Source organism: Chanodichthys erythropterus, chromosome 21, assembly GCF_024489055.1.
Source record: "Chanodichthys erythropterus isolate Z2021 chromosome 21, ASM2448905v1, whole genome shotgun sequence".
In the NCBI taxonomy this organism is placed as follows: domain Eukaryota; kingdom Metazoa; phylum Chordata; class Actinopteri; order Cypriniformes; family Xenocyprididae; genus Chanodichthys; species Chanodichthys erythropterus.
In genome coordinates, this window is record NC_090241.1 from 1867685 (window position 1) to 1893253 (window position 25569).

At 39.7% G+C, this 25569-nt stretch overlaps 1 protein-coding gene across 1 annotated transcript in view; it reads left to right on the forward strand.

The window, feature by feature from the left end:
• Nucleotides 1–325: 325 nt before the first annotated feature.
• The window catches only part of LOC137011066 (protein unc-80 homolog), a 67057-nt gene continuing 41813 nt past the window's right edge, over nt 326–25569 (forward strand). The window contains exons 1-20 of the mRNA XM_067373638.1: nt 326–433; nt 814–862; nt 2032–2188; nt 2302–2600; nt 3703–3826; nt 3959–4023; nt 4155–4288; nt 5575–5842; nt 9318–9452; nt 9619–9835; nt 9976–10107; nt 11102–11370; nt 11442–11759; nt 11835–11966; nt 12939–13086; nt 19888–19938; nt 20357–20505; nt 22327–22490; nt 22571–22779; nt 24798–24904. Coding sequence (XP_067229739.1) covers nt 342–433; nt 814–862; nt 2032–2188; nt 2302–2600; nt 3703–3826; nt 3959–4023; nt 4155–4288; nt 5575–5842; nt 9318–9452; nt 9619–9835; nt 9976–10107; nt 11102–11370; nt 11442–11759; nt 11835–11966; nt 12939–13086; nt 19888–19938; nt 20357–20505; nt 22327–22490; nt 22571–22779; nt 24798–24904 — 3219 coding nt within the window. The 5' untranslated portion in view covers nt 326–341. The remainder of the gene's footprint in view (nt 434–813; nt 863–2031; nt 2189–2301; nt 2601–3702; nt 3827–3958; nt 4024–4154; nt 4289–5574; nt 5843–9317; nt 9453–9618; nt 9836–9975; nt 10108–11101; nt 11371–11441; nt 11760–11834; nt 11967–12938; nt 13087–19887; nt 19939–20356; nt 20506–22326; nt 22491–22570; nt 22780–24797; nt 24905–25569) is intronic.

The following is a 25569-nucleotide window of genomic DNA, read 5'->3' on the forward strand; positions in this document are numbered from 1 at the left end:
CTTTTGGCGGAATTGCCATTTGGTAAATAATATGTAACTGTACACATAATATGCAGTATTAATTGTTACCCTCGCGAATCTCGCGCTTTTAAGACCCAGAGGGGGTCGATCGCTCCATCTCATTGATTACGTATTTCAAGCCGTCTCTTCAAACCGGTGGTCAGCGTCCCTTAATTGACAAGTGGATTCGGTGTTTCGGCGCTGCTCCGCGGGGTGGTGTCGACACGAGTCAACACCTGCAGCCATTTTACGATCCGAGGTACAATATCACGGTGATATGCCGTGAATCAAATCCATCTGTGAGCAGAACGTCTGCACCCTTGAATCCAGCAGGTCAAAAAATGGTGAAAAGAAAGAGCTTGGATGACAGTGACCAGGAAAACTGCCGGGGGATCCCGTTTCCGATCCAAACCTTCCTATGGAGACAGACCAGGTCAGTGATTTCGTCGTGGCATAACAGGTGTTTTAGTGTGTTTCTCCTGTATGTGGATCCCGCAGAGCTCTTCTCATTCGTATGCATCTCTCATCCCGGTCTGTGAATGGATTTCTGTTGCGCTGGTGTCTCGTGCGTCATCTTTTCATACACCGCCGCACCTTGCGTGTCTCATAATGAACCAAAATTTGGTAAATATTCAATCGAATATTTAACCTTCATCATGGAGCAATGCCGCTGTCAGTGCCTTACCCAGAGTTCGTCATGATTCAGTTCAAATCATGTTAGACATTGATTGTCCTGCTCGATCATGACTGTTATTTTATGCAGTTTTATTAGGCTACAGATATGTAACTAAATGAAATATGTGTCTGTTTCAGCGCGTTTTTGCGGCCGAAGTTGGGGAAGCAGTATGAAGCCTCCTGTGTGGTGAGTGTGATCATCATGAGTGAACACTGTCACCTGTGAAGAACCTCTGAAAACAAAAATATAAGCCTAAATCAGAGCTTCACCTACACCTAAGTTTAATTTTAAACATAATAAACAAACTATTTACTGTAGCCTAAATATGACAGTGTACTCAAAGGTAGGGTTAAAAACAACCCAAGTTGGGTTAAACATGGACAAACCCAGCTGTTGGGTTAAATGTTTGTCCAACCAGCGGGATAGTTTTATTTAACCCAACTAATGTTTAAAAATTCTGGGTTAAAAACAACCCAAGTTGGGTTAAAAATGGACAAACCCAACGATTGGGTTGTTTTAACCCAGATGTTGGGTTAAATGTTTGCCCAACCTGTTGGGTAGTTTTACTTGCTTCAACTATTGCTTAAAAATGCTGGGTTAAAAACAATGCAAGTTGGGTTAAAAAAGGACAAACCCACTGGTTGGGTAAAATGTTTGCCCAACTTGGGAATGAGTTTATTTAACCAAACTAATGTTTAAAAATTCTGGGTTAAAAACAACCCAACGATTGGGTTGTTTTAACCCAGATGTGGGGTTAAATGTTTGGCCAACATACTGGGTAGTTTTATTCACCTCAACTATTGTTTAAAAATGCTGGGTTAAAAACAACCCAAGCTGGGTTAAAATGGACAAAACCAGCTATTGGGTTGTTTTAACCCAGCGGTTGGGTTAAATGTTTGCCCAACCTGCTGGGCAGTTTTGGGTTCATTATAAGCAAGCAATAAAGTCATTTTTAAACCACAATTGAGGTAAATAAAACTACCCAGCATGTTGAGCAAACATTTAACCCAACTTTTGGGTTGTTTTTAACCCAGTATTTTTAGAGTGTGGGGTTAAATTAGCATTTTATGCTGCTTTCTAAAGACTAATGCATGACTGGAAATCATGGAATTAATTGTGAATATTTTGTTTTATCGACAGAGTTTACCAGTAAGAAATAAAGCAAATAAGCATATTTTGTAATAAATTAATACAAATTATTATTATTATTATTATTATTATTATACCAGATGACTGACAGTCAGGCTGGTTTATTCTCTTCTCTTCCTTGTGTACAAATAATACTGTAACAAGAATAAGTAATCATTTAAAAAGTGCTCTTGGGGATTATGTCTCGCGCTGTTAATCCTGGCTAGTCTTTCGAGCGGGTGCTGGTGGAGAACAAACTCCACGGGCTCTCTCCAGCCCTCACTGAAGCCATCCAGAGCATCTCTCGCTGGGAGCTGGTTCAGGCTGCGCTGCCTCATGTTCTTCACTGCACTGCCATCCTTCTCTCCAACCGCAACAAGCTGGGTAAGAACATTTTTCAAACTGCAGTTGCTAGATTATGTCCCCTGTGTGTTTGGGTAAATTCATTTCCGTGGTTAATTTTATTGCATAGCATGTCCACAACCTCTCTTCACCAGGACACCAGGATAAACTCGGTGTGGCTGAAACAAAACTCCTTCACACTCTACACTGGATGCTTCTGGAAGCGGCACAGGAGTGTCACCAGGAGCCTGGCCTGGGACACGGCTGGTCCGGCGGCAGCAGTGGCAGCAGTAGTGCCTATCTCCAGCCCATGGGGAACCAGAGTCTCACAGACCACAATGGCAGCAGCACCACTGAAGAGAATGAGTATGCCCGAGCCAAACTCTACCACAAAAACATGGCCACCGTGGAGCTCTTTGTGTTTCTCTTTGCTCCCCTCATTAACCGGATCAAGGTTGGAACCTTTACTGTTTATATTGTTTATATTTTCGGCAGGGCTCAACAATAAGGATGATCTGCTGACTCATGTGCCGTTAGTGCTGCATTGCCACTGTAAATTTTGCATTCATTGATCTTGTGCACTGTTGTAAATTCTTCTGATTTGTCATCCGATAATGTTATATAGATGAGGTTAGCAGAAGTGTGTTTTAATCCAGTGGTTGGGTTAAATGTTTGCCCAACCTGCTGGGTAGTTTTATTTAACCCAACTATTGATTAAAAATGACTATATGTCTGGCTTAAAATGAACCCAAAATAGGTTGAAAATTAAAAATCAGACTAATTACTAGAGGCAACAATAATAATCAAAAGATGAAAATTTGTTAATAAGCAATTTAATAAAAGTTTAATAACTTAATAAATGTTAATTTCGAAAATATTTTGGGTTCATTTAAAGCAAGCAATACATTAATTTTTAAACAATAGTTAAATAAAACTACCCAGCAGGTTGGGCAAACGTTTAACCCAACCACTGGGTTAAAACAACCCATTTGCTGGGCTAAAACAACCCAATCGCTGGACTAAAACAACCCAATTGCCGGGTTAAAACAACCCAATCGCTCGTTCATTTTAAAACAACCCAATCACTGGGCTAAAACAACCCAATCACTGGGTTAAAACAACCCAACCACTGGGTTTGTTAATTTTCAACTCAACTTGGGTTGTTTTTAACCCAGCATTTTTTTAGAGTGTATAATTTCCATCTTATTTTTTAAAACAACCCATTCGCCAGGTTAATACAACCCAAACACTGGGCTAAAACAACCCATTCGCCGGGTTAAAACAACCCAATCACTGGGCTAAAACAACCCATTCGCCGGGCTAAAACAACCCAATCGCTGGGCTAAAACAACCCATTCGCTGGGTTAAAACAACCCATTCGCTGGGTCAAAACAACCCATTCGCTGGGCTAAAACAACCCATTCGCCGGGCTAAAACAACCCAATCGCTGGGCTAAAACAACCCATTCGCCGGGCTAAAACAACCCATTCATTAATGCTTAATTAATTAATTAATGCTTAAACTGCTAAAATTATTGATAATTTTGCATTTGGCAGGAGTCTGACCTCACCTTTCGACTGGCTGGTGGACTTGTTATTTGGCAGCCGATGTGGGAGCACCGTCAACCTGATGTTCCAGCGTTTTCTGCCCTTGTCAAACCAATGCGTAACATTGTTACAGGTCAGATTTCTTTCTCCTCTTTCCTCAACATCAGTATAATTTCTGATCCGTGTTACCAGTGTCATTTTTCTTTATGTGTGTAAATCATTCATATTTCAATCATCTGCTTTCTCTCTCTGTCTCTCTCCACAGCAAAGAGGAATTCTCCAGTGAATAACCAGTGTAGTCCTCATGATACCAGTAACCCATGCCCTGCAGTGAGTATTGAGACTGTGCACAGCCCCTTGTGGCTCATTCAGTCCTGGCGTATATTAATTTCCCCTCGCAGTGCATTAACATCATTGTTCTGCTCGGGTCATGTGATCTCCTCTTCTGCCTCGGCTTTCAGGTGGTGTGTGAATCAGCCCTGCCCGACTCCTCCTCCCCCTCAGTGACAGGACAGAGCTGTCGTCGTGGCAACTCTGTGGAGAAGGGAGGGTCTTCACAGCAGGCCTTTGAGAAAGGATTTTCTCAACAGAAGAAGTGAGTGTTTGTACATACAGGTGGTACATATAACAGGACTGTATCATTCAACGTTGAAATATAAGGGGGAGAATTTATAAGTAAAAAATCAAATTTTTGGGTGGTTCATTTTACAATAAGGTAAATCAATTAGTTATCATGAAATACTAATGAAAAACACTTTTTTAGGTAATGTTACTTTCTACATATACAAATACATTTTTAACATATCTAATTCTATAAATTTACATAATTCACTTTAGGATGAACAAACATGTATCACCAATGAAAAATAATACATTTATAAATTAAGATTAACCTACACTCTAAAAAATGCTGAGTTAAAAACAACCCAATAAAATGTCCAGAAAATGGGTCGTTTTAACCCAGCGTTTGGGTCGTTTTAACCCAGAGAATGGGATGTTTTAACCCAGCATTTGAGTCGTTTATCTCAGCAATTGGGTCATTTTAACCCAGAGAATTGGTTGTTTTAACCCAGCAGTTAGGCTGTTTTACCTCAGTGATTGGGTTGTTTTAACATGGCGAATGGGTTGTTTTAACTCAGCGGTTGGGTTAAATGTTTGCTCAACCTGCTGGGTAGTTTTATTTAACCCAACTATTGTTTAAAAATTACTGTATTGGTTGCAATATAGTCAAATGAACAGGTAAAATGCTTAAAGTGAACCCAAAACTTGTTGAAAATGAACATTTATTAATGTTTAATAAATAATGATTAAACAATAAACATATTAAATTGCTTATTAATAAATGTTCACCTTTTGATTGTTATTGTTGCCTCTAGTAATTATGTGTCTGGTTATTTAATTTTGGGTTCATTTTAAGCCAGACATACAGTCATTTCTAAACAAAAGTTGGGTTAAATAAAACTACCCAGCACTTTGGCAAACATTTAACCCAACCGCTGGGTTAAAACAACCCAGTCACTGGGTTTGTCCATTCTCAACCCAACTTGGGCTGTTTTTAACCCTGCATTTTTTTTTTTTTAGAGTGTAGATTAATAAATCATGTAAAAATTGTTCTTCATTTGTTAGTTCACGATTAACTAATGCAAAAAGTCCATTAGAATCTTTTAAAACTTGAATGATCTTAAAGCATTTTTTTTCTTCTTGTTGGCTAGATAAACAGTGTCCAGTCCCAGTCAGACTCCCATCTGTCACACTGTTAGTCTGTGCATGTGATTGCAGTGCAGTTGCCAAGCAACGGTTCTCAGCAACCTCAGTCTGAACTTCCGTTCTTTCTGACCAGCATTTTCTGTAACAACCTCTCTGTCTTTCTTTCACCGAAAGTTTCTCAGTCCCAGGTGGCATCTCTGTATCGCAGCGAGCAAGGTATGCCACCTATTTTGACGTTGCAGTGCTGCGTTGCTTGATGCAGCCTCACTGGACAGAAGAAGGTGTGCACTGGGCCCTCATCTTCTACCTGCAGCGGCTGCGTCAGATACTGCAGGAGAAGCCTGAACGCCCTCCTGAGCCGCTGATACCCCCCTTACCACGGCCTCGCAGCAGCTCCATGGTGGCTGCGACCCCTTCTTTGGTCAATACTCACAAGACACAGGTAATCCTGCACAGTAACAATTCTTAACACGTCAGTTAGCTGACTGTGAGACAGTTTCAGATGGTAATGGTGCAACTGTATTCTGACGGAGCCAGGGTGTGAAATGCATTGCATAATCTTCATAATCATAATCATGGGAAGGTTACTCTGGAAATGTAATACAGTAAATGTAATGTAATGTAATATCATTTATCTGTTGGTTATCACTGTCAGTCTTCTCAATTTCATGAGTGATTCACAAAACCAAACACTTGACCAATCTGCTGTCTCTTTTGCATCAAGAACGGTAAAACAAAAACTGTCACCCAACATTGGTAAATGTTTACAATGTTGTTATCGTTGCGTATCAATTAAAAATTAACACAGTTTAATACAAATAAAAATGACAGACAATGAATAACAAAGATCTTTTTCGAATCAATAAATGTACATTTAAAACGAACTATGTTGACGTGAGAAGGCTAAAATTTGAGCCTAAAACTCTTAAAGCACAGTTGTGCCATATGTTGTAGCGTTGCCCACTAGGCTATTGTTTCACCGCTGTAAAAACTCCCATGCAAAGCCTACTTTTCTCACTAGAAACTGACTTTTCTCACTAGTGAGGTAATAATGCCGCTGTTCTTGAAGCAGATAAACTTACAGTTTCACTATTAGTAGAGACGCACAGACTCGGGTATTTCACAAATGCCTAATCTCTCTTTCTCTCTCTAACTGCATTAATAACTGCATTATTCTGCTATCAAGGCTCAAGCTTCCATTACTAGCTTTTAAAATGACGTTTTGGAATTGGTAACGGCGGCTTGAGATGAGATGCGTAATAAATTAGTCCTACACACGAGTGTTTCAGGGACAAAAACCTGAACAATGTCTTGAAATGCATCATCTGAACAATGTTTTGAGTTGTGGTAACCGTAGTATAAGTGGAATAATTGAGTCCAGGCCATTGAATTATTAAAACATATGCACACTGCTTCACAACACAGCCTTTTTTCTAATAATTCAACAGCCCATTGTCAATTATTCCTTACTTGGAGTACTAGTAGACTGTTAGGTTTGGGTTAGTAGAATAGGTTGACATTACAGTCAGAAGGATCTGTTGGGGAACCTGTTAGACACTCGGACTTGAGTCTCAGTACCGGCAGGAAGTGTATTTGGGGGAAGTGAATGAACAGCACTCTCTTCCACTCATTATTACCCACAGCTGAGGTGTCATTGAGCAAGGCACCTAATCACCCAATCACTCCCCAGATACCGCAGCAAAAATGGCTGCCCACTTCTCTGTGTGTGTGTTCATGGTGTGTTTGTGTTTAATGCTGTGAGAGCGCACTTGGATGGGTGAAATGCAGAGCACAGATTCCGAGAATGGGACACCATACTTGGCTACACGGTTTCCTAACCAGAGGCAATGCGAAATCAATCAAAATCAATCAAAAACCACAGCTAATCCGAACAGTGTGTGGGTGACATCAGAAATAAATCTTAAAGGTGCAATATGTAAGAATTTTGCAGTAAAATATCCAAAAACCACTAGTCCAGTGTTATATATTTTGTTCACTTGAGTACTTACAATATCCCAAATGTTTGCAACTATTTGTAAATTTTTAGAAATTGCAGTTTTAACCAAGGCTCTGGGACGTGTGAGGAGTCGCCTATCAATGGTGTCATTTAAACAATATTAAAAAATATTAAAAATACATACTGCGTTAATTAAACAATCTTTGACATAGAATACACTAGTTTGTCCACAGTTTGTTCTTGTTTCCATTTGTTTAATTTCAAGATCTGAGGTAAATTATCCATTGTTGCTTTTAGTACTGCTACAAAGCGGGGAGCACTAAATGATATTCAAAGTCACATTACACGCTTTTAACATTAAATAAAGCACATAAACAGTTCATGAGATTATCATTGCCATACTTTGTGTTGTTCCAGCCGCGATGTCGCAGAAAAATAGAAACATGGCCGGATAGTTGAGATGGTCCTCACTGCAGAACACAAGATCCAGGGGGCGGAGTCCTCCCACGTTACATATCCCTAAACCTACCCATCTCCGCCCCCTGGATCTAGATCCAACTCCTCCCACATTGCATATCCCTTAACCTAACCATCTCCGCCCCCTGGATCTAGATCCAACTCCTCCCACGTTACATATCCCTAAACCTACTCATCTCCGCCCCCTGGATCTAAACCTGCCCATCTCCACCCCCTGGATCTAGATCCAACTCCTCCCACATTGCATATCACATAACCTACCCGTCTCCGCCCCCTGGATCTAGATCCAACTCCTCCCACGTTACATATCCCTAAACCTACTCGTCTCCGCCCCCTGGATCTAAACCTACCCGTCTCCGCCCCCTGGATCTAAACCTACCTATCTCCGCCCCCTGGATCTAGATCCAACTCCTCCCACATTGCATATCACATAACCTACCCGTCTCCGCCCCCTGGATCTAGATCCAACTCCTCCCACGTTACATATCCCTAAACCTACTCGTCTCCGCCCCCTGGATCTAAACCTACCCGTCTCCGCCCCCTGGATCTAGATCCAACTCCTCCCACATTGCATATCCCTTAACCTACCCGTCTCCGCCCCCTGGATCTAGATCCAACTCCTCCCACGTTACATATCCCTAAACCTACTCGTCTCCGCCCCCTGGATCTAAACCTACCCGTCTCCGCCCCCTGGATCTAAACCTACCTATCTCCGCCCCCTGGATCTATATCCAACTCCTCCCACATTGCATATCCCATAACCTACCCATCTCCGCCCCCTGGATCTATATCCAACTCCTCCCACATTACATATCCCTAAACCTACCCGTCTCCGCCCCCTGGATCTAAACCTACCTATCTCCGCCCCCTGGATCTATATCCAACTCCTCCCACATTGCATATCCCATAACCTACCCATCTCCGCCCCCTGGATCTATATCCAACTCCTCCCACGTTACATATCCCTAAACCTACCCGTCTCCGCCCCCTGGATCTAAACCTACCCGTCTCCGCCCCTTGGATCTAAACCTACCCATCTCCGCCCCTTGGATCTAGATCCAACTCCTCCCACATTGCATATCCCATAACCTACCCGTCTCCGTCCCCTGGATCTAAACCTACCCGTCTCCGCCCCCTGGATCTAGATCCAACTCCTCCCACGTTACATATCCCTAGACCTACCCGTCTCCGCCCCCTGGATCTAGACCTACCTGTCTCCGCCCCCTGGATCTAGATCCAATTCCTCCCACATTGCATATCCTTTAACCTAACCATCTCAGTCCCCTGGATCTCGTGTGTTCTGCAGTGAGGGGCTACTGGGATAGTTAGGTCAAAAACTCTGATTAACATGGAAAAGTTACCTTTTATCACGCGCCACATTGGGTTAGGACACAGTGTCACTTTCATAATTCGGTCACATCATGCGAGCTAATTCCTTGGAAACAACATTAATGCTTGCTGTTCCTATTGCTATTTTTCTAAGGATATGACTCTGAAATGTAATGAGGAGAGCAGGTCTTTGAGCTCTGAGACCTTCTCCAAGGTGTCCATTACTAACCTCAGGAGACAAGCAGTCCCTGACCTTTCTGCTGAGATGGGCATGAACATATTCAAAAAGGTTTGTACATTTTTATTTTTTGCATAGTTTAAGAGGGTAAACCACTATATATTTATCTTAGATTAAGCAAAAACCCTTTTTAAAATGTTAATGTAACATCCTAATTATTTTAGGAGGGATTCCTTTGCTTGAAAGCTAAACATTTTTCTAACCACTTGTTTTTCAGTTTAAGAATCGTAGAGAGGATCGGGAGAGAAAAGGCTCTATCCCATTCCACCATACTGGGAAAAAACGTCAGCGGCGGATGGGTGTACCTTTCCTGATGCATGAGGATCACCTGGACGTCTCACCCACACGCAGCACCTTCTCATTCGGCAGCTTCTCTGGACTGGGAGATGACCGTCGCACACTGGACCGTGGGGGTTGGCCTTCCACCATCATGGGTATGTAGTGTCCTATGAAATCCATTTTATTTTTTCCCAAATTCTTTTATTTATTTTTTTTTTAATTAAAAAGCATGCCTAAAATTTGTCATATAATTAAATGTATTGTCATATTGCGGCTGTGTGTTGTTGTGTTGCAGGGAAGTTGACACGTCGTGGAAGCTCCGATACTACCGGAGATGTGGACAGTCTTGGAGCGAAACATTTTCACTCCCACCACAACCTGCCTGAACACTCGAACAGTCACAGTGACAATACCATCAAAGAGGGTGGTAAGTGAATAAGCACTATCACACTATTAGTTCTAATTCCATAACGGTTAATATTTCATAAAATTAATTTATAAAGATTTATAAAGTACAAGAGAAGATTTAGTTTTAATTGGGACCACAAGGTGGTGCTAGGGGATCCATGGAACATGTCAGAGAAAAGGTTTTTGTGTGAAAAGCGCTATACAAAATCCAGCGTTAGCGTCAGTTCTGGCAGGTCACGTCAGTCAAGCTCGCATCAGCTGACTCCCAGTTGACTTAAGTCTATCTATAGGAATATGACGGCTATCATGGCATTCATGTATAAGCTCCTCAGAATTATCAGCAGCTATTGTATTTCTCAGGAGCTAATTACCCTCCTCCGTCCCCAGCTCCTCCTCTCTTCAGTCAGGATTGGCCTTATGATTCCCCTGAATCAAACTAATTCTTGAAATATGTGTACATGTTAAATTATAGACATTAATTATATCTGCATGTGTTGGTTCTGTTCTGCTTACCCTAGGGGGTTTATTGCTGCTCTCCCTGCTCTTATCCATGCTAGGCCAAAACAAACTCTGTGCAATTATCAATCATATTTGACCATAGTGGTCATGACAGAATAAATAATTATTTTGAATTAAAAATAATATTATACAGATAATATTAATCATTGCTTTTAGCTTTAGAATAATGACAACATAAATGGACAATGTAAGGCTGAACACTTTCCTCATTTTGGCTGCGTGAGATTCTCCAGCTTTGTTGTTGTTGAGCTGTTAAAGCTCCGCCGTCTTCTGGAAAGCGGAGCTCATTTGCATTTAAAGGGACACAGACAAAAAAAACTGTGTGTTTTTGCTCACACCCAAATAGAGGCAAATTTGACAAACTATAATAAATGATCTGTGGGGGATTTTGAGCTGAAACTTCACAGACACATTCTGGAGACACCAGAGACATCTTGTGAAAAGGGGCATAATAGGTCCCCTTTAATGTGGACTGATAGACTTTTCTTTCTCAGTTCGTTCCCAGATCTCCACCATCACCATGGCTACATTTAACACAACCGTGGCTTCCTTTAATGTGGGTTACACAGATTTCTTCACAGAGCACATAAAGAAACTGTGTAACCCCATTCCCATCCCTGAGATGCCATGTGAGCCGTTGGCCTGCTCCAACCTTCCCCGAAGCCTGACCGACTCCTGCATCAACTACACGTCTCTGGAGGACCGAGACACCATTGAGGGCACTAACAATTTCATTCTGAAGAACGGCATGCTGGACCTCATGGTAAGGGGTGGAGACATTTTCTCTTTGGTTCATATTATCACTTTCTTGTTTACCACTTGTTGTTTTTCAAGGCTGTTCTGCGGGCCCTGTACGCCGTACTCACCCATGACATCAGCTCTCGGATCTGCGACGTGGCGCTCAACATCATCGACTGCCTTCTGCAGCTGGGCGTGGTTCCCAACATGATTAAGAAATCCTCCAAACCCGAGGACAAGGAGGCGGAGTGTCCTAAGGAGGGAGCCAGTCAGAGTGTGGGTGGAGCGCAGGGGGAGGCGACTGGAGGCACGGGGGCGGCGCCTAATGGAGGTGGTGGAGGGGATGGAGGAGGAGGGGGGGGGGAGAGTCGTGGAGGAAGCAGAGATGATATAAAGAACAACAAGGACAACAAGGTAAACCAGCTAATACATCTGGTGTAAAGGAATATCTGTCACACGCAAGATTTGCATTTCTTAAATCACCTACAGGATGAAGACACTTTACTCAGCACGCACAGGTTGGCTCTCACCATGCTTATTAAGATCGTAAAGTCGCTTGGCTGCGCGTACGGCTGTGGTGAAGGCCATCGCGGGCTCTCTGGAGACCGCCTTCGGATGCAGGTCAATATATCTGTTCAATCAAAATATCCTTTTTACAGTTTTTAAGAGGTTTAAAGGGTTATTTCACCCAAAAATGAAAATTCTCTCATTAATTACTCACCCTCATGATGTTCCACACCCGTAAGACTTTCATTCTTCTTTGGAAGACAAATTAAGAGATTTTTGATAAAATCCGAGAGCTATTTGACTCCCTATAGACAGCAATGTCATAACCACTTTCAAGGTCCAGAAAGGTACTAAAGACATCGTTAAAACAGTCATGAAGAGACGAGAATACTTTTCGCGCTCAAAAACAAAACGACTTTATTCAACAATATTTTCTAATGTTTACATTCAGCACTTCCAAGTTGTACATCAGAACTGCGGCTCATTATCGGCCGGCTCCTGCGTTAGCATCACACGCATGCGTCGTGGTCATGTGAACAGCGTTGGCCAATACTGAGCCGGCGTTCTGACATAGAACCTGGAGAGCTGAACGTAAACAACATAGGATAATTGACACAGAAGAGAAGAAATTGTTGAATAAAGTTGTTTTGTTTTTGTGCACAAAAAGTATTTGTTGCTTCATAGCATTAAGGTTGAACCACTGCAGTCACATGACTGTTTTAACAATGTCTTTAGTACCTATCTGGACCTTGAAAGTGGTTATGACATTGCTGTCTATAGGGAGGTCAAATAGCTCTCGGATTTCATCAAAAATATCTTAATTTGTGTTCTGAAAATGAATGAAGGTCTTACGGGTGTGGAACGACATGAGGGTGACAAATGTCATTTGGGTGAACTAACCCTTTAAACACTGTCCTGCAGTATGTTAATTCACTGTCAGACTCATATGGTCAGATGATGCAGATTTCATGTCGTATACAGTATATTAAATTTGTTCAAAGCAATTATTAGACATGATTAATTACCTGTAACTCTCTCTCCAGCAAAGGTGAATGACCAGATGCTCTGTCCTATTTTTTTTTTAAGGCTCAGAACTGTTTGACTACTCTGTACAAGCTGGATAAAGTGCAGTTCCGGCAGACTATGAAAGAATACGTTAACAAGGATTCGCTCAACAACATTGTGGATTTCCTGCACGCCCTACTTGGCTTCTGCATGGAGCCAATCACTGACAGTAAGAGGGCAGAGCTGCACATGCCCAGGCTTATGTTTGATCCCTTTTATCTGAAATCTCCAGATACACAGCATGAGCCCCATTTTCATGCATCAGACACAGAGATGTATTTGTCTTTTCATGAAAGAAAGATAAACTTGATTATTTACAATTTGATTATTGTAGTGAACTGTGTAGTGAACATTTATTTAAAACTCTGAATGTAGTAAAATTATTAATTTTACAAGAAAAAAAAAAAAAAAAAGAACATACATTGCCTGTCAAAAGTTTGGAATAATTACATATATTTTTTTTTAAATAATTAATAATTATATTAATATAAAATATTAATTAATTATACTCACAAAGGTTGTTTTTGTTGTTGATGTTGTTGTTTATATAAAAAAATACAGCAAAACAGTAATGTGAAATTATTACAATTTTAAAAAAAATCTATTTTAAAATATAAAATATATATAAAAAAATGTTAAAATAGAAATTTATTTAATAATACATCACAATATTACACACTATTTTTACTGTGTTTCTAAACAAACAAATGCAGCCTTGGTGAGCATAAGAGACTTCTTTTAAATAAACTTTTGACCGGTAGTGTATCACAAATACATTTTTATTGTAGTTTTTGTATTTTTGTACAATTCATTAATTTGAGTACATATTACACGGCTCTCTGAAAAACTTGATTCTAATTGGTCACTGAGCTGTGATTAATAACCGCTTAACTGTACATTCATGTCCCTTGTATAACTTCATCGTCTGTTTTCGTACCAACGCAGCTTAGAATGACTCATTGGTGCCATCTTGTGAATTTTAGACATGAATGAATATATATATATATATATATATATATATATATATATATATATATATATATATATATATATATATATATATATATATATATATATATATATATATATATATATGGTGAGGATAAAACTTTTGATAGATGACTAGAAGTAAGAAAAAGCAAGAAAATGAAACCATTGCTTGGAAGAACAACAAACCAGTAAGAGACGTAAAGAGCTGGATGAGAGAGAACTTAAAGGGGACCTATTATGCAAAAATCACTTTTTACATGCTGTTTGAACATAAATGTGTGTGCACAACCACCCTATAATGATAAAAAATCTACTTACTCCTATTTTTTAAAATCTCCATAATTCATAAACAGTGTCTCAGAACAAGCTGTATGCACAGATTCTAGCAAAGTGACATCACAAATGTATAGGCCCCACCCACAACTGCTGATGGACTCTGTCCTATTAGCGTAGACTCCGCCCTCAGTGAGCTGTACTCAGTCCGCCATGTTTATCTCCTCACCACATCATTTAACTGCAGTATTCAACTAAGAAATGTATTCTTATTAAAGCTACTAAAGTTATTCAGTCAAGAGCAGTGAGTGATTTTCTGTTTTTCTTTTGTTGTTTGGTTCATATTAACAGCAGTCGGAACAGCTGCTGTCACACAGATCTAATAAACATGTGATTTCTTTGCTTGCTGTTTACGTTCACAGACATAACTTTGTGTTTTTGATAAAACATTGTGTGTATATGTCAGTTTGAGCGCAATAACACTTGAAAGAGAACTTCTGGAAAGAGGGCGGGGAGCAGCAGCTCATTTGCATTTAAAGACACATGTATGAAAACAGCATGTTTTTTCCTTCCACTCAAAAATGGGTATTTACAACATGATATAATAAATGATCTGTGGGGTATTTTGAGTTGAAACTTCACAGACACATTCTGGGGAATTTTTATATTACATCTCATCTTGTAAAAAGGGGCATAATGGGTCCCCTTTAAAATAGATGAAGACATGTAACATTGTTGCTAATTATGCTAATTAACTAGTCCATAAAAAAGTAACTTAGATTTAAGATTAATAATAATAATATTAATAATAATAATATATAAATTAATGTTATAATATTGTAGCAGCATTTATTTTGTTGCTGAACTGCTTTTCTGAGCTGAGCTGTTTTCTGTATATCATCCTGAGACCCAGAAAAAAAAAATGTTTTGTGATTTTTATTTTTTATTTTTATGTCTTTACATTGTTTGGAGCATAAGAAATAAATGGGGAAAATTTAAAAAAAGATATTTTATTCATATTTTATGCTATGTCCTCTGTAGAGACACCAGTATTAAGATTTTTTAGTTTAGTTTAGTTTAGTTTTTTTTTTTTTTTATTCACCAATCAATTTTTTTAGGTTTCAGCCTATTTTTTCAACCAAACTTTGAATGAACAAACATGAATGAAATCGATAACCTGTTTCATAACAGAAAGTCATATTCTGATTTGAAGCCGTTTTTCTTTTTATCGTATGTTCATTTATAACAGACAATTGAAAAATTAGTCCGATTTAAATTCTAATTACAAAAACTTTTCCATAAGTGTGTTAAATTCAGTCCTTCAGTCAATGTCAGTCATTTTTAAAGAACAAGGAGAGGCAGTTGTCAAACCTCCAAACATTTGGTATCTCTGAGAACCCCTGAATGGTATCTTTACAGTACTGTACATGCAGACTTAAAACTAAAAAAGTCTATGGCTGGGTCTCAGGAGGATGTCAAAAGCTTCAAGCTGATAAGATAAGATAAGATAAGATAAGATAAGATAAGATAAGATAAGATAAGATAAGATAAGATAAGATAAGATAAGATAAGATAATCATTGTTTTAAACCCATGTAGGTAATTATTTATTTGGTAAAATGTGCAGATGGCTGGTCATTATAGCAAAAAAAACCCCTTCTGGTTTAAACAGGTGGTATTCGATCCCCTGTCTGGGTTAATATTGCAGAAAAATGATCCGCTGACTGTACATTATCCAATCAAGTCTCATTTCTTATAGAAATTACTGGAGTGAATAATGCATTTTATTTAACGGCGCCTTTCAAAACACCCAAGGTCACCTTACAGGTAAACAAGCAATAACAATATATATACATTATATATCAACACAACTTAAAACATTCATGCATCATAGAGACAGTAAAATAAGTAGTAAATCATGAAAAAGCCTGTGTAAAAAGGTATGTCTTAAGACGGGATTTAAAAGTTAAAATCTGTAAGATCTGTCACTTTGTGAATAGCTTTTCCTATAAACAGTGGGGCAAATCATATTTTCACATTACCATTCATCAGAACATCTGAATATTTCTGTGTCATGCCACATGTCCCATGATACACAACAGGAATTATGCTTAACACAGCCATGACCAATCAGAACAGATCATAGCACCTAATATAGTGTCATTTATCAGGGCTTTTCTTCCCTGCCTTTTCAGTAGTTTATATAATTAACTATTCCACCAAATAGACCAAATCCAAACAGTTTGGAGGTTGAGTATATCTATTCAACAGAGAAAATTTTGTTACACTTTATTTTAAGGTGTCCGTGTTACAGTGAAATTATTATGGAAGCTTGTTACCGCCACTGAATAAAAAATAAAAAAGGTAATTGCGACTTTTTTTTCTCACAGTTGCATGATATAAACTCACAATTGCAAGTTTATAAAGTCAGAATTGCAAGAAAACAAGTCAGATTTGCTAGTTTATATCACACAATTCTGACTTTATAACGCGCGATTGCGACTTCATGTCGGGCGTTTCTGACTTTATAACGCGCGATTGCGACTTCACGTCGGGCAATTCTGACTTTATAACGCGCAATTGCGACTTCACGTCGGGCATTTCTGACTTTATAACGCGCAATTGCGACTTCACGTCGGGCAATTCTGACTTTATAACGCGCAATTGCGACTTCATGTCGGGCGTTTCTGACTTTATAACGCGCGATTGCGACTTCACGTCGGGCAATTCTGACTTTATAACGCGCGATTGCGACTTCATGTCGGGCGTTTCTGACTTTATAACGCGCGATTGCGACTTCACGTCGGGCAATTCTGACTTTATAACGCGCAATTGCGACTTCACGTCGGGCATTTCTGACTTTATAACGCGCAATTGCGACTTCACGTCGGGCAATTCTGACTTTATAACGCGCAATTGCGACTTCACGTTGGACAATTCTGACTTTATAACGAGCGGTTGCAACTTCACGTCGGGCATTTCTGACTTTATAACGCGCAATTGCGACTTCACGTCGGACAATTCTGACTATAACGCCCAATTGCGACTTCACGTTGGGCATTTCTGACTTTATAACGAGCGGTTGCGACTTCACGTCGGACAATTCTGACTATAACGCCCAATTGCGACTTCACGTTGGGCATTTCTGACTTTATAACGAGCGGTTGCGACTTCACGTCGGGCATTTCTGACTTTGTAACGCGCGATTGCGACTTCACGTCGGGCATTTCTGACTTTGTAACGCGCGACTGCGACTTCACGTCGGGCATTTCTGACTTTGTAAGGCGCGATTGCGACTTCACGTCGGGCATTTCTGACTTTATAACGCCCAATTGCGACTTCACGTCGGGCAATTCTGACTTTATAACGCGCAATTGCGACTTCACGCCGGGCATTTCTGACTTTATAACGCGCGATTGCGACTTCACGTCGGGCAATTCTGACTTTATAACGCGCGATTGCGACTTCACGTCGGGCATTTCTGACTTTATAACGCGCGATTGCGACTTCACGTCGGGCATTTCTGACTTTATAACGCGCGATTGCGACTTCACGTCGGACAATTCTGACTATAACGCGCGATTGCGACTTCACGTCGGGCAATTCTGACTTTATAACGCGCGATTGCGACTTCACGTCGGGCATTTCTGACTTTATAACGCGCGATTGCGACTTCACGTCGGGCAATTCTGACTTTATAACGCGCGATTGCGACTTCATATCTCACAATTCTGAGGAAATAAAAAATTCAAAATTGTAAGATAAAAACTCGCAATTTCTTTTATTTTTCACGTCGGACAATTCTGACTATAACGCGCGATTGCGACTTCACGTCGGGCATTTCTGACTTTATAACGCGCGATTGCGACTTCACGTCGGACAATTCTGACTTTATAACGCGCGATTGCGACTTCACGTCGGACAATTCTGACTTTATAACGCGCGATTGCGACTTCACGCCGGGCATTTCTGACTTTATAACGCGCAATTGCGACTTCACGTCGGGCATTTCTGACTTTATAACGCGCGATTGCGACTTCACGTCGGGCATTTCTGACTTTATAACGCGCGATTGCGACTTCACGTCGGGCATTTCTGACTTTATAACGCGCGATTGCGACTTCACGTCGGGCATTTCTGACTTTATAACGCGCGATTGCGACTTCACGTCGGGCATTTCTGACTTTATAACGCGCGATTGCGACTTCACGTCGGGCATTTCTGACTTTATAACGCGCGATTGCGACTTCACGTCGGGCAATTCTGACTTTATAACGCGCAATTGCGACTTCACGTCGGACAATTCTGACTTTATAACGCGCGATTGCGACTTCACGTCGGGCAATTCTGACTTTATAACGCGCGATTGCAACTTCACGTCGGGCAATTCTGACTTTATAACGCGCGATTGCGACTTCATATCTCACAATTCTGAGGAAATAAAAAATTCAAAATTGTAAGATAAAAACTCGCAATTTCTTTTATTTTTCACGTCGGACAATTCTGACTATAACGCGCGATTGCGACTTCACGTCGGGCATTTCTGACTTTATAACGCGCGATTGCGACTTCACGTCGGGCATTTCTGACTTTATAACGCGCGATTGCGACTTCACGTCGGACAATTCTGACTATAACGCGCGATTGCGACTTCACGTCGGGCAATTCTGACTTTATAACGCGCGATTGCGACTTCACGTCGGGCAATTCTGACTTTATAACGCGCGATTGCGACTTCACGTCGGGCAATTCTGACTTTATAACGCGCGATTGCGACTTCATATCTCACAATTCTGAGGAAATAAAAAATTCAAAATTGTAAGATAAAAACTCGCAATTTCTTTTATTTTTTTTTCTATGGCGGAAACAACGTGTAACAAGGACACTGTAAAATAAAGTGTTGGCGCAAATTTTAATTCGGTTTTAGAATGGACATGTCAGCATTGGCATTACAGTTCTATCACAATAAAGAAGTCTTCTATTCCTTTAAAAAGGCCATGTGCTACAAATGAGAAACTTGATGCAAATGTTACAAAATTATCTGGAAATACAGATCTTCTCTACATTTTTTAATGTCATTCGTTTCTCGCTCCTTGGCCTCTTCTGTCTTCTGCCTTCATGTCTGCCAGTAATATGACCTTTCTTTCTTTTTCTTTCTTTCTTTCTTTCTTTCTTTCTTTCTTTCTTTCTTTCTTTCTTTCTTTCTTTCTTTCTTTCTTTCTTTCTTTCTTTCTTTCTTTCTTTCTTTCTTTCTTTCTTTCTTTCTTTCTTTCTTTCTTTCTTTCTTTCTTTCTTTCTTTCTTTCTTTCTTTCTTTCTTTCTTTCTTTCTTTCTTTCTTTCTTTCTTTCTTTCTTTCTTTCTTTCTTTCTGCCAGTCAAACTCCACTGTTTGTACCCCAAACCCTCATCACTCATCCTTTCAGCAGACTTGCCAAACATCATATTGACAGTGTCAATTCTTATTGTTTTTTGTATTTTCAATTTTATGGAATCAAAACAGCAAGACAAGCTGAATTTCGATTGATTTCTGGCAAGTTAGTGAACATGAGTGAATGTTATGAAAATGATATCCCTATGTTTCTTTTGCATCTGTGTGTGTGTGCGTCTGTGTGTGGGTGTGTTTCGGATCGAGTTGGTGTTTCCTGACTTACGAGTACATGTCTGTGCTGGCCTGACACCAATGTTGCCCACCATCTTTTCTCTTGCAGAATACGGCAGTGCAGGTGAGAGGTCCAGGAGGGCGAATAAAAGAAACTTCGGTAGATACACTATCTAAATTTACTGCCAAAACTAGGCATTACACCCATTCCTGCACCCCTCACAATGTCCAGGGTGATGTTCTCGCCTGTAGTTGAGCTAAACAGTGCATAGGCTTTACCAAATAAACAATCTAAAAACCGGCTTTATAGATCCAGCTAAACAAAACTCAACATTGCTGAAATCAGAGCATGACCTGATTGTTAGGTCTATCACTATCTCTCAGGCCGCAGTCACTTGCATGTATGCAAACCTTCAAAACCCGCAATCACTCTTTAGGTTTTCTTATGATTTTCCCCCTTTTCATCTTGTAAACATCAATGCTTCCTGCTTCCCTTATTGTTTGGCACTTATGGCTGAGCCTCAGTGATTTTGCCTAGACATGGCATCCAGGTCACAGTTTCTTGTTTGTCTTTGCAGACAAGGCTGGCTTCGGGAACAACTTCACCACTGGAGGAGATAAGTCTCTGGCCCAGAGCATGGAGACTGTGGTGGTGGGCTGCATGTTCAAGTCTCTCATCACGAGATGTGCCTCCACTACACATGAGCTTCACAGCTCTGAGAACCTGGTGAGAGTACTGCACTCATGAGCTGCCAAAACTGTGGTTTTGAGTTTATATTTGGTGATTAATAATTGGTTAATAATGATGTAGGTCATAATTTGAGGTCGACCGATTGTTCCACCAATCAGCTATCGATGCCAACTAATCAATGTGGACGAAAAGATCTGTCACTACTTCTGTTACGTTGTGACTTAGTCACATTGTGGGATGTAAAGGTCGCAAACTGAGAAATAAAGTTGCAAGAATTAATGTCACAAATTGATAGAAATGGTCACAGTTGCGAAGAATAAAGTTGCATTGCAATATAGTCTTGAAACTTTGAGGGCTGGTAGTACTCACACACCGTCTACAAAGTCACCAAGACTCGCCTGACAGGGGGCACTACTGCGGTGAAAGTATGAAATCGCTCATAACTCCTAAACCGTTAGGCATAAGTGTCTTATATCGTTGGAATCATTGGCTCAAGACAGACAAAATGCAGGATTCACTCGTCATTCATCATCAGAACCCACAGCAGTGAAAAGTATGCAATTTTCATGAATTTTGGATTTTTTGAAAAACCTACTTTGCAAACTAGTCCTAGGTTTTTGGCCTGATCAGAACCAAACCAGTGCAGCAGTGCAGTCTATAATTATCAAAAAACAGTAGAAATTTTGATTCACGGTCTCTAAGGGCCACCAAAACATTCAAAGTGGGCGGAGCCACTTTTGCTAAAATGGCTATAATTCGTGAACAGAATGAGATATTTTCACCAAACTTGGAGCATGCGTGTACGCACTCAATATTTGGTCACGTGAAAAAAATTACAGCGATTGACCACTTGGTGGTGCTATAACAGGAAAAAAACTTGAAAATGGCTATAATTCGTGAACAGAATGAGATATTTTCACCAAATTTGGAGCACGTGTACGCACTCAATATTTGGTCACGTGAAAAAAGTCACAGCTATTGACCACTTGGTGGCGCTATAACAGGAAAAAAACTTGAAAATGGCTATAATTCGTGAACAGAATGAGATAGTTTCACCAAACTCGGCACACCTATGTAAGAGCTCAATCTGTGGTCGTGTGGTACAACGTACATGGCGACTGGCCACTATAACAGGAAAAAAAACATGAAAATGTCTATAACTACTTCACTGTGACTCCGAACAAATTGAAAATTGGCATGCAGTGTCTTTTTCCAAGGTGCCATGATTGTCTATGAGGACATTAGTGTATTAGAAATTCAAAAGAAATCGGCCACCTTTGCGTTTTTCACGTGCGTAAAGGATCTTGTATCACATGATTTTTTTGCACACGCCCACAACATTCATATCAAATGGTAGAACTCCTCATTCTGAGCAACTTTTCCTCTAGGACCGCTGCTGTCCATCGAATCATTCGTTAAATTTTGGAGATCATTTCAAAAACCATCTTTGCCGAGCTAGTCCTAGGTTTTTCGGCTCAACCTCGATTTACTGTTTAAGCTTTATAAACCATATATTTCCTCTGGTAAATTGCCCATGTTGGCTGTAATTGGTCTTTTCCATTTATGATGGAGATAGTTACAGGCTTGCTAATTAAAACATTAAACCTTTTTACGCATGTGCTTAAATGTGCTTGAACCCCGATAATTGCTGCTTGCAGCTATATTATAAAAAGTAATTGCAATTGTGAAGAAAAAGTTGCATTGTTAGATATAAAATATAAAGTCTCAATTACTTTCAAAATTTTCTTAGAAAGAAGAGTGATTATTTAAATCTATATTTTTATGTTCCATCTCTCTCTCTTTTCACACATTCACACTATGACTTTCTCTCCTCACATCTAAACACTCTCAAATCAGGGTCTGTATTGTGACATACGTCAGCTGGTTCAGTTTATAAAGGAGTCTCATGGAAATGTCTTTCGACGCGTGGCTCTCAGTGGCCTCCTGGACAGCGCAGAAAAACTTAATACTACTAAAAAAACAGACGAAAAGGAGGAAACCAAGCCATCTGCAGCAAAAAAGTACACACAAATATACCACATTTTGTAATGCATAAATTAAGTATATACATGGATTGAGTGCATCTGTATCTGTGTGTCAGCGAGGAGCAGATTCCAGGAGCTCTTTTAGGAAGGAAAGACTTTTGGAGGAAGATGTTCAAATCTCAGAGTGCCGCCAGTGATACAAGCAGCCAATCAGAGCAGGACACGTCTGAGTGCACCACTGCCCACTCTGGTACCACCACAGACCGGCGTTCACGATCACGATCCCGACGGATTTCACTGCGCAAGAAGCTCAAATTGCCCATAGGTATGTTTTTGTGTTAGAGAAGTTCTTTACAAACATGATATAGTTAAGCAATATCACTCGAGCAAGTGTTTTTTACTAGTTTCAGCCCGACGCAGCTATCGTTTGCACGTCTAGCAACACGCTGTTTAAATTGCAAATGCACTCTTGCCCATCTGTTCGCCCATGGGTGTGCTGGTCTGTAAACGAGGTGGGTTCAGGTGCATTGTTGGCGTGTTGCTATTTTGAGAAACTGAAAACGACTGCGCCATTGACAAAATGAAACCTGGTCTAAAGTCAATGACGCAGTATTTTTAAAAATAAAAGGATTACAATGTAAAAGATTATTATTGTGTACATCTGCATGTCATAATGGATAGTCATTGCATTTATCAGAGTTACCTAATTTGCAGTAATGACAAATTAAATTGGCTAATTATTTGACCAATCGTGGCAACACTAAACTGACTTGTCAGGTTGAGGGTGTCTATATTCCTCCATGTAAGTAGCGAATCCGGCATGGTGCGAGTGCTCCGGTCTTTTAAAGGGAATGGGAGATGAGACTCTGATTGGTTTATTGCACATTACACCCAAAACACACCCATGACACATTAAGAGACTAGGTACAACCCTTTTAGACCATTTTTTCCGTTGATAAACTATCAAAAGTGGATTCGGACACACCCTAAGTTCACCTGCGTCATGCACTTCAGACCATGTGTTTAGATCTTTAAAGTAGGGCCTAATGACTTACTCATTTAGACATTTACCACCACCTACTGGCAGTTTTATTAGAGTATTATTTCAGAAAAAAAAATCATATTCCATGTGAATAAAAAAACCCACCTAAAAATGAAAAATTCTGTCTGCGTTTACTCACCCTCATTGCCGTTGAAACCTAAAAGTTTGTTATATATTCTATGTTGAATCAAATAAAATAGAATTAAATAAAATATTTTGGATATAAATAAAATATTTTTGAATTTTCTAAAGCTACTTTTTGAATGTCTATTTGATGCTTTTCTCATTTAACACAATAATGACTTTAAATTATCTTTTGGGAGTAATTGTCTCAGACAAATTTGATGTGCGATTAATTTGCAATTATTTAGATTACTTAATCGAAACATAATGTAATTAATTAGATTAAAAATTTGAATCGCTTGACATTTCTTGTGTGTATGTATGTATGTATATAGCCCACTTAGTCCAGACTAAATTTTTTCTATCCGAATCATCAATCAAGAAAATAATGTTTTTCTATTTTTCTGAATTGCAAAACCATGATCTTATTCCAAATATGCATGGTTGGGTGAATACACATTGAAAGCTGTCTGTAAACTAAAAACTACAAAATTCTAATTTCCATGATTTTCTTACATTCACAAAGGGGTAGTTCAAAAATGAAAACTCTGTGATCATTTAAAACCTCATGTTGTTTCATTCATCTTCGAAACACAAATGAAGATTTATGTTAAAGTGAATGCCGCACATAGGTAAGTTTGTAAAAATTTTGAAAAATTAACTTCTAATATGAGAGTATGTGAAGTTGATATTAGAAAAAATAAATAAATAAACCAAATTTTATAAAGAGTTTTCAGTTCTGATTGGTTCAGTGGTGTGGTATGGATCTGAATTTAATGAAAGTCATTCATATCTCTTTTCTTTCCTTTTTGTCACCAGCATGCCATAGGAAAGTTCGCCATCCACTCACTGTCTCCATGTTACGTATGTGTGTTGTGTTATAGTTATGCAGCCTCATCTTACGGTGTCATTATGGAAGCTTTAGTTTGAAAAAAAAAAATGCATTCAAATTTTTATTTAATTTTTATGTATTGCTGTGAGAGTTTGTGTTGTTTGTCTATTTTTGTGTATATGCTGTATAAGCCGGAGCACCAGCATGAAATCTTCCCTCTTACATTCCTTTTGGCTTGTTTGCACTTCCATTTAAAGGGTACCAGAGTTCAAACATGACTAGGCCTCTGATTTACCATAGCGCTAAATTAACCTTTTTTTATGTAACTATTGAACCTGTGGAACAGGTAACTGGCTAAAACGCTCCTCTCTGTCTGGACTGGCTGATGGGGTGGAGGACCTGCTGGACATCAGCTCAGTGGACAGACTGTCCTTTATCAGACAGAGCTCCAAGGTGAGGACTATGTAGTAAGGTAAAGAGGGTGTCCATAATAATACAAATCTGCAAAGTTCTTAGAAATGCATCCATGTTCGTTTCATATGGATTCATTCCATTTTCAAGAACAGATTACATTTAGGGCCAGATTTACTAAATGGGGGAAATTAGTGTGAGTGTAGTTCCACAAATGCACCGATTGGAGTGGCAAGTTTTGCGCCTGATCTACTGCTGATGAACAAATTAAAGAACACAGACGCAGTCAAATCATTTACATAATGACCAACGCAACCTACCAAGAGCAGCGCAAATTAGCATTGGGTCAAAATAAGAAGAGCTGATGCTCAACACCTGCGGGTCGACACAGGCGCAACTTATGTGATATTAACGGATAGATGTTATTCCAAAGAAATTAATACAAGTGGAAAATATTTTCTCCCTTCTACCACTCGCTCTCTGTCCTCTGCGGTGTCTCCACCTAGCAGCAATTGCAGCCATGCCACAAAATGGGTTAAGACATGCTTTTTTTGGGGGTGTTAAATAATTGCGTAAATACCAGTAAATTGACTAGCGCAAACCTTAGTAAATCATGATCCATTTAACCCTCTGGAGTCTGAGGCTGATTTGGGGCCTGGAGAAGTTTTGACATGCCCTGACATTTGTGCTTTTTTCAGTTGTTCATA